The sequence below is a fragment of the Dryobates pubescens genome, chromosome 23 (genome assembly GCF_014839835.1).
Source record: "Dryobates pubescens isolate bDryPub1 chromosome 23, bDryPub1.pri, whole genome shotgun sequence".
Taxonomy (NCBI): Eukaryota; Metazoa; Chordata; class Aves; order Piciformes; family Picidae; genus Dryobates; species Dryobates pubescens.
The window spans coordinates 16,068,493-16,077,919 of record NC_071634.1 but is presented as its reverse complement, the minus strand read 5'-3'; the positions used below and the strand labels follow the sequence as shown (position 1 = coordinate 16,077,919).

The window sequence follows — 9,427 nt, the reverse complement described above, 5'->3', positions numbered from 1 at the left end:
CGTTTGTTCAGCAGTCTGCTTCTGCTCCGCTCCATCCCTGCCTCTGCCGTGGTCCCAAAGCTGCTCCCTTCGCCCTGGGGCCGCCGCTCCGCTGGAGGGCGCCGCAGCGCCGCTCTCCCGCTCCCGCCTCCCTCTGGCTGTGGCACCGGGCGGGCAGTGAGAGCTGCCGGGAAGGCGGCGGTGTCATGGCGGCCAGCGGAGCGGCTGACGTTGAGGCCTTGTGCGGTCCGGGTGCGGGTGGGCTAACCCTGCTCGGCCTGGCGGCCAGCGCTCCCAGCTGCCCGCACGGTGAGCCGGGCGGCGAGGAGGCTGCATGAGTGGGACGGGAGTGCGAGGCTGGCCGGGGTTCTGATGGTGGAGCGGAGTGAGATGGCCGCGGTGCCCGGTGGGTCAGCGTTTGACAGCTCTCTGAGCGTCTCTGTTGTTCGCCCTCAGCTGTTTTCTTGGCTCCACAGCGAGGGATTGTGTTTTTACAGCAGGCGTTGTGAGTGCGCTGTTCTAGGAGCTTGGCACTTGGGGTGGAGGCATTCAAGCAAAGGTGTTGGTGTTCCGAGTGTCGTCAGTAATTACCTTTGTTCTTTAGGTCCTGCTCTTCTGTTTGTAAAGACCAGCCAGGGAGCAGAGGAAGGAAGAAGATTTTATGCCTGTTCAGCTTGTAGGGATAGAAAAGATTGTAACTTTTTCCAGTGGGAAGATGAGAAGGTAAGAGAGCACTGCTTAGGACTGATGTTAAAAGTCAAAGATTTTTTTTTTTCTGTATTTCACAGACAGATCTATTTTGTCCTTGAAATCAGTGGCAGTAGCTGATTACTAAACTTTTATGTTTAGTGGAGCACTCATTTCTGCCAGGAGAACATTTAAAGTATAACTTTCAAGGCAAGTTGTATGCATTCTGCTCTCTTCTCCCTTTAAACAAATCAGTTCCATCAGTTTTTGCACACATGTCTTGAAACTCTGTTAACTGTGAAACCAGTGATGGGTTTTGTGGGAGCAAAGCAGAAGACTCAGAGAAAAGCTTACTAAATAACCACACAAAAGCCCTGGGCCACATGTCAGCTGTTACCAGCTGTTGAGGGTCAGATAGAGATCTTCAGAGGGAATGCAACTGCTGGCGTGGGCTTAGGGAAAGTACACCTCTTTACCTTCATCAGAACCATGTTTTGAGTTTTTCTGAGTGTTACACACGGTGGAAGAATGAAGTGTTTGGTTTTGGCACTCTTCACATTTGCAGTGAGACTCGTGCTGCTTTGCAGCATGCCTCTGTGCTGCAGTCTCGCTTGCTCTGCTGAAACAAAGAATATGGTAGGGGTTTTAATATGCAAAGTGACTAAAGTATGTGACCTTTAATGAAGCTTTTTTGTCTAATGTTGAGATTTAACATACAATATTGAGTGATGTCTGTTTGCTCTCTTGACTTGCCATACACATGAATTTTACAGGTGTCAGAAACTAGGCTTGCAGCACGTGAAGAGTATAACAGAACCCATCAGCCTTCTCGTACACACAGGCAGAATGTGGAAAGGTATTGTTATGTACATTGTCTCCAGTGAGAATCAAGTCACACAGGTTTAGGTACTCTGAATGTAGAGATAACATTTCAGGATTCTTTAAAGTGTGAAAAGGTGCCAGAAGGATACAAAGGTGGTGAGAGGTCTGGAGCACAGGCCCTGTGAGGAGAGGCTGAGGGAGCTGGGGTTGCTTAGCCTGGAGAGAGGAGGCTCAGGGGAGACCTCATTGCTCTCTACAACTACCTGAAGGGAGGTTGTAGCCAGGTGGGGCTTGGTCTCTTCTCCCAGGCAACCAGCACCAGAACAAGAGGACAGAGTCTCAAGCTGGATGTTAGGAAGAAATTCTTCACAGAAAGAGATTGGCCATTGGAATGTGCTGCCCAGGGAGGTGGTGGAGTCACCATCACTGGAGGTGTTTGAGAAGAGACTGAATGGGGCACTTATTGCCATGGTTCAGTTGATTAGATGGTGTTGGGTGATAGGTTGGACTTGATGATCTTGAAAGTCTTTTCCAACCTGGTTAATCCTCTTCGATGTAACATAAGAACTGGTTGACTGCAGTGGGAAAAGAGCATGAAATACTTAGAGCATGGTGTTTTCAAAACAGGAGCTGTATCATTCTATTTTGCAGTATGTATAGCTGTTATATTAGTGTTCATAATGTGCTAACAGCAGGTCAGTAGCAGCACTGACTTTAGTGTGCAAAAAGTAACAGGCTTATTAACGCTGTGAAAAGCAGAGGCACCTGAGTTTGTGTATAAACACACAGGATTCCTTGCTGGTAGGGACATGGGGTCTTCACCCTTCAATGTAGTTGTTTTAAAGGGATTCCAAATATATTTAACCAGTTTACTACATGCTTCTCAAAGTGTGCTCTGAGTATTTTTGTTCATAAGTATTACCTCATTCACAGTTAGGTAGTGGAGTTTTCCAAAGAGCAGCTTAAACTACTTTGCCTCTGTAAATGTCTGAACTCAGAAAAATGAAACCCCTTTTATAGCTCCCCTTCATATCTTTTACAGAAGCCTTTTCAGAGTTTGTTCCCTATTGTTGTTTGTGTTTACAGGTACAAGAATTTCATTGTGTTGCCATTAGCAAAGAGGAGGTTTTGCCAGGAGTGCCAGCAATTGCTACTGCCAGCTGAATGGGAGAAGCACTCGGATCACCAGCTCCTTTGTGATATCTCCACTGCCCAGCTACAAAGTCCCAGTCAACTTTTATATCCACTGGAGAATAAAAAGACAAATGCACAGTATTTGTTTGCAGACAGAAGTTGCCAGTTCCTCTTGGATCTTATTATTGATTTAGGGTTCAGCCGAGTGCTCTCTGTTGGGACCCCGAGGTGAGAATGGTTACACTTTCAGTGAGAGTGGTTACACTTCTAGTGTAGAATTACTGCACTTCCAAATCATATTTCTGTCTCAAAATTGTGCAGCTTACTGATGTTTAAGAAACCAGAGATTCTCTCATAATAAGAAATTCACTGTGCTTTAATTGGTTGAGATTATCCAGGCATCTACTGAGGTCTTGCTTTGAGCTTAAATGATACAGGAGAAGACAGCAGCTGTACTGCAGATAGCACACTTGCTTTAAGTGTCCTGCTTTGTTTCTTGCTCTATTTATTTTGTTGTATGTGCTTGTTTGTGTGTTGTTTCTGTAGTTGTTTGGTTGGGTTTTTTGTTTGTTGGTTTGGTTTGGTTTTATTTTTTGTTTGTTTGTTTTACTTCCCCTTTTAATACTAAAACATGTTTCTAACTTTAAACATTACCCAAATGAAATCATCCAAATTTAGATTATTCCATTCTCTCTATCTGTTTGGTTTTAGGTTTAGTAAAGTGCCAGGCATTCTTGTCTTGCCAAGATAATTTTCTGAAGCCAGTGATCATGTGTTAAATTTCTTTGCTCCAATTATACCTCAGGCTTCATGAAATGATCCAGTCAAAAGCATCAAAAGAAGAAGATTTCAGGGTTAGAAGCCTTCTGCTAGATATTGATTTCAGGTAGGTTTCAACAAATGTTTGTCTCTCTGTGTGTACAAAGATTTGTGTGCTTACTGCTTTCAAAGATAAATGGGTGGTTGTTTTCCCTTTCCTGACACTGCATCTCTCTTCCTGCACACATACACAAGTGATACCCAGTTTGAGAAAAGTAATGATACTTAATAATTCCCAGTGTTGGTTTGTGTTCTCAAGTAATCAGAACCCAAATAAATGTCTTAAGGCCTTGCTTTCAGTGTAAATGCCCCTTAGGGCAGGCAAGAAGTTGTTTACATATACAAACTTATTTTACAGGTATTCACAGTTTTACACAGAGGATGAATTCTGTCACTACAACATGTTTAATCATCATTTTTTTGCTGGAGAGGTAAGGCCAACTATTTCTTGAGTACATTGTAAAGAAGCACATGTTGTTGATTCAGGATGTTGTAAGAAAGTCGTGGTTAGTCTCATAGAAAACAACTACCATGAGATAAAAGTGGTCAGTGGCACTGGAAATAAGAATAAAGAATAACAGTGCCTCATCAGCAGTTCTGTCCCACTTGATTCAAAGATAAAATGGCCTGTTAAAGTCTTGCTAGCTAATGTTCATTCCATACTTTAACTGCTGCTTGTATTAAAATGACAGTTCGGTGTGAGTTATTACCTGCAAGCCTTCATTAGCTTGCAGGTGCTGCTACAGCAGGATTAATTGTTTTAGTCCCAGCCTTTACAGGCCCAATAAATACTCCTTTTATTTCAAAGACAAGATTATTGTAGTTCTTGACTCCATGTTTCTGGAAATTAACCTCTGGTTCTTCCAGGCTGCACATGAAACTTGCAGGAGATTCTTGCATCAAGACAATGGTGAAAGGGTCATCATGGTAACTGATCCCCCATTTGGAGGCTTAGTGGAAGCTCTGGCTTCTAGCTTTAAGAGACTGATGGCAATGTGGAAGAGCACAGAAAAAGAAGGTATCTATTGCAGCCAGATAGGTGTTGAGCTGCAGCATCACTGTGAGGAAAAGCACCTGTTTAAAAGTCTGTGATTTTTGCTACATAGGTGAATGTGGACACACTCATGTTATGATTTCTGAAGACAAACTACAATGCATCTAACTACTCTCCTGATAGTTTAATAATGCCCAGTTCTCTAAGTCTCTCTTTAAAACTTATTTGTAATTTTTTTAATAAATCTGCTTGCCATTACAAAGGACTTCAAAGGTAGAGAAGAATCACAGAATTGTCAGGGTTGGAAGGGACCTCAAGGATCAGCCAATTCCAACCCCCTGCCATGGGCAGGGACACCTCACACTACAGCAGGTTGCTCACAGCCACATCCAGCCTGGCCTTAAAAACCTCCAGGGATGAGGCTTCCACCACCTCCCTGGGCAACCTGTGCCAGTGTCTCACCACCCTCATGGTGGAACAAACTACCAGACCAGTAGCACTTCTTGCCAACCCAGGTGGGTGACCAGAGTTGTCAGCTAAGTGGAGCTTATAGCTCTGCATAAATCAAATATGCCCAAACTTTGCTGCTTAAAGGATTTAATTAGTTGTTCTGCCCAGCATGCCATACATATCTTGATGTATTGAGAATTGTTTACTGTACATTTTCCATGCTCCATGTACCTTGTTTAATGCACATCTAACCCTTTTCCTGACTAGATCCTGTCAGCCAAGAGATGCCCATGTTCTGGATATTTCCATACTTCTTTGAGTCTCGTATTCTTGAATTTTTCCCAAGCTTCACTATGATGGATTACCAGGTATGACTGAACCCAGTGAACCTGCTGCATTTCACTCGTGTGCAGTGTGAACAGGACTATGAATGAAGGCAGATAAATGGTAGCTTGTCACACTCCCACCATTTATTTTGTATCTTCATCCGTCCACTAACTCGCTTCTGCTGGGTTTTCAGTGTGATGGACTTGGCACTAATTTTAACAGGTGCATATTGCAGTGGTGGATGTTTCCCTTTTCCCATGTGCTGAAATGTCAGTAGCTTGGTGGGTAATGCCCATTTCTGGTCAATAAAAAAGTGAAAGTCTTTCATCTCCAAAACTGCTGGGACCAGAGCAGGATTTAAGATTACAACAGAAATGTTTGGAATGACCTAATCAATTAAACTGTCAGTGCTGAAGCAGTAATTTGGCATCAGCATTGTATCTGCTCTGTAAGTTGTCAATGAATGTGTACATCAGTGACTTTGGGGAGCTCAGTCAGGGGTATTCATAATGTTGAAGTTTCATTTTCTCATTTAACAACTCTGCATGAAGTTTGACGTGAAAACAAAATATTTGTATCTTGTAGAGTGGAAATTTGTGGAAGACAGTTGTAAGCTCATGCTAGGCTATGCTCTGCATTCCTGCTAGTGTTCAGAGATGAGAATTTTTGTGTCAAAAAGTCTCTGGAGGCAGTGTTGGAAAAAGCTGTGCTGGTTGGATTTTTCAACTTGGTAATTATACTGAGATAGGTTAAGATGTACATCAGCTGTCTTCCAGACAGACCAAATGGTATAGTTCCTTTTTGTTCTTAGTGAGTTGCTCTTTTGTTGAGCAACTGCAATCTTATCTTTGAATATCCCATGCAAAACAGCAGAAAGGCATCAGCAAAGTAAGGTCTCAGAGGCACATTGGGAACTGAGTTTCTTGAGTCTAGCCTTATACTATGGTTGCACAAGCTTAAAAATAAAGGAGACAAAACACTTGCTGCAGAATTTGTAATCCAATTAGGGGTTAGTCTAGAGAGAAATTTTCATAAGGCCACATATAATAAATATGCAAATAGTTCTGCCTGTGCTTAGCATTCCATTTAAGACATCTCTTGCCTGATGTTCTTTTTCTAGGTAGACTACGACAATCATGCACTTTATAAACATGGCAAGACAGGGCGCAGACAGTCTCCTGTCCGTATCTTCACCAACCTCACCCCAAGGGTGATTGTGCTTCCTGCAGAGGAGGGCTATAGGTAAGAGGTGTTGAAAGAGTCTGTTTGTTCTTGGTCAGGGCATAATGTTTCTGAAGCACATTAGGAGTATTGTCATGCCAAACTATTGGATGCCAGGCTCTGGAGTACCTCTCCTCATTCCAAGGTCGCATGTTTTGTGAGGTCTGTTTAGGAGGCCTGGGCACCTAAAAGGCAGATTACATTTTCCAGTGTGGAATTACGGGATACCTCAGCTTGTGTCTGTAGGAAATGTGTGCCTGACAATCAGCTTGGCTGAGGCAGTTAATAAAACAAACACTACGGGAAGCATCAAGAACAAAGGAGTGAATTTGACTTGGCTTACTGCTGATGGTGTTAATGATTTCAGTTCACCTGAATTTTACTATTTGGGAGTACTCTAAAGCATTATGAGGCTAAGTGGTGATTTTATGCCTCAAAAACATTAGTTTAGCAAAGTGGTTTTGCAATCCTTACATTGTTGAGCTTGTATAAAACCCATTTCCCTTGCTTTGTCAGCAAATAGTGAAGCAGTACATTTGTAATTTATTTTCCCCCCAGGTTTTGCTCTATATGTCAGCGTTATGTTAGCTCTGGTAACCAGCACTGTGAGATATGCAATTCATGTACATCAAAAGTAAGTATCTTGGCTTTTTTCTGGATGACAATTTTAGCAGTAGTCAAAGAATAAACACCTATTCTGATACTGATTTCCTTGGAGAACTCCAAACAGTTCCATTTTGTGGACTGTTAACTTCAAAGGACATCATTCATAATCTACTGGGAATTAGTTTCTCTCTCCCAGATCTCTACGTTGGAAAGAGTATGAGAAAAGTTTGCTGCTTACCACTTACACAGGGTCACAGGATGTCAGGGGTTGGAAGGGACCCAAAGAGATCATCAAGTCCAACCCCCCTGCCAGAGCAGGACCAGAGAGTCCAGCTCAGGTCACAGAGGAACACATCCAGACAGGCCTTGAAAGTCTCCAGAGAAGGAGACTCCACAGCCCCTCTGGGGAGCCTGTTTCAGTGCTCTGTGACCCTTACAGTAAAGAAGTTCCCCCTTGTGTTGAGATGGAACCTGCTGTGCTGCAGCTTACATCCATTGCTTCTTGTCCTCCTTCATCAGAGGTCTGTTGACACAGACATTTGTTATATTTCAAAGTTGTAGGACTTGTTAGTTTCAAAATACAGTCATTTTGCTGCAGCTGTCAGAGATTCTCAGGTCTCTTGTTGCTAAGTTGCTGTTATTCCTGTAGAGGTCCTGTTTCTGTATATAATTGGTACCATACATCAGCAGTCCAGTATCAAGATACAGTTGGTGGACTTCTTTAAAACAAACAAACAATGCATGTGTTCATCTGTTGCAGGATGGAAGACAATGGAAACATTGCTTTCTTTGCAAAAAATGTGTAAAACCCTGTAAGTACAGAAAAATGCCTTTGGAAATAAAAGTGCACTTGTTGTTTAAGGTATAGTCCAAAGAAACTGAGATGACAAACCAGAAGAGAAAATAGTCCATAAAAGAAAGAAAAAGTAATCATTCAGAAGGCACAGAGCACAGGAAAAACCTCAATTTCACAGGAGCTGCCATTTGATAACTTCAAGTATGTGATGAATTCTTGTCCAGGCACATGAAATCCCACTTCTGTTTGTTCTGGGGAAACTTCACTGGTTTGATTTGTCACATAAGTGTTTCCTGACCTTTTTTTGGTAAATTCTTTTCATTAGAATTTACTCTTAAAAAGGGTGATAATAGGCAGTTACTACAGTGTTTGAGAGAGCATGATCAAAGTGTGGTTTCTGCACACATGCAGTTGTGTTTGTAGCTTGTGCTTAAATAGATGAAGCAATCATTTTTGTTACTGATACAGAAATCACTATTTGTGAGTCCTTTTCAACATCTGGACTGCTTTTCATGTTAACATCAGTGATCTTACTATAGCATACAGTGATCTTCTATAGTAATTCAGTAATTCAAATGGCAAAATAATTCAGTTCTATTGAAATAGTTACACAGTGTATCTAATGAAGGCCTGGCTGCCTTGTGATAAGGGACCAGAAAGTGACTTAACACCCATCTCTCTAAAACCAAACCAAAATGAAACCCCAGGTAATCCAGCCTGTGTTTAAACCTGAATTTCAGAATGATCATTCTGCGCCTCCTGTTCAAGATCAGAAATCATGTTACTTGTTTTGCAGCTTGGTTTCACTGTAACAACTGCAACTGCTGTGCTCTTCCAACCCATGCTTGTGAGAAGGCTGCTGCTGGCTGTTTTGTTTGTGGCCAGGCGGGTCACAAACGCAGTACCTGTCCCAGTCTCTCCCGCAGCAGAGCAGCTTGCCAGTAAGTGTGGTACTGCAGTAATGTGTGTGTGTGCAATGTTCCTTGTGTGTTTTGTGACAGTACTCCTGAGTTCATGTACTTGCATGGAGAGATTACTTAAAATACCAGCAAATGTGAAAGTACATTCTCCATTTTATTCTAACCTGTGTGTTCCTTCTTTCCTTTTACAGAGCTGACAAAAAGCAGAGGCAGAAAACTACTCAAAAGAAGGTAAAGATGGGGATCTGTAGGAGATCAGCTGTGAAGCATGCCATGTTCTCAAGGAAGAAAGTAAAGAATAAGAAAAAAAAGACATGATTTGGCTTGCTGATACAGAATTATTCATTTACTTTTTTATGGCCAGACTTTGGTTCTAAGTGCTAATATTGACATCTGAAATAAAACCTGATTGAGTTAAAACTTGCAATTCTTCATTACTGGCCCTAAAAAAAAAATTGCTAAGCAAACCACACGCTTGCCATGCACTTCTTGTAATGCAACAGCTTGGTGTGTTTAGGATTAACAATTTGTCTGATGCGGTCTGAAATGAAGGGAGGGGTGCTGCTGGGAGGAATACTGGTGGATGCTGTGGTTTTGTCTTAAGTACTGGGGGATGTGGGGCAAGGGAGGAAGTGAAGTTGGGTGCCAGGAAGGCACAAATTCTTGGGAATC

The 9,427-nt window shown here is 42.4% G+C and overlaps 1 protein-coding gene across 1 annotated transcript; it reads left to right on the top strand.

Annotated features, from left to right (window-relative positions):
* The first annotated feature begins 185 nt into the window (after window positions 1–185).
* Window positions 186–9,176, top strand: ZCCHC4 (zinc finger CCHC-type containing 4). Its single transcript, XM_054172319.1, has 13 exons — window positions 186–288; window positions 584–702; window positions 1,440–1,522; window positions 2,575–2,850; window positions 3,428–3,508; window positions 3,800–3,872; window positions 4,309–4,459; window positions 5,153–5,253; window positions 6,333–6,454; window positions 6,992–7,067; window positions 7,800–7,851; window positions 8,632–8,776; window positions 8,947–9,176. The coding sequence occupies exons 1-13, from the start codon at window positions 186–188 to the stop codon at window positions 9,071–9,073; spliced, it is 1,509 nt and encodes a 502-aa protein (XP_054028294.1). The 3' UTR covers window positions 9,074–9,176.
* Window positions 9,177–9,427: the final 251 nt, after the last annotated feature.

Bases quoted from the DNA above. Each gene is read 5' to 3' on its own strand.
- ZCCHC4 (XM_054172319.1), top strand. From the start codon at position 186: ATGGCGGCCAGCGGAGCGGCTGACGTTGAGGCCTTGTGCGGTCCGGGT. The intron at 3,509-3,799 runs GTAGGTTTCAAC...CTTATTTTACAG, and splicing joins CTGCTAGATATTGATTTCAG to GTATTCACAGTTTTACACAG. The intron at 7,068-7,799 runs GTAAGTATCTTG...CATCTGTTGCAG, and splicing joins GCAATTCATGTACATCAAAA to GATGGAAGACAATGGAAACA.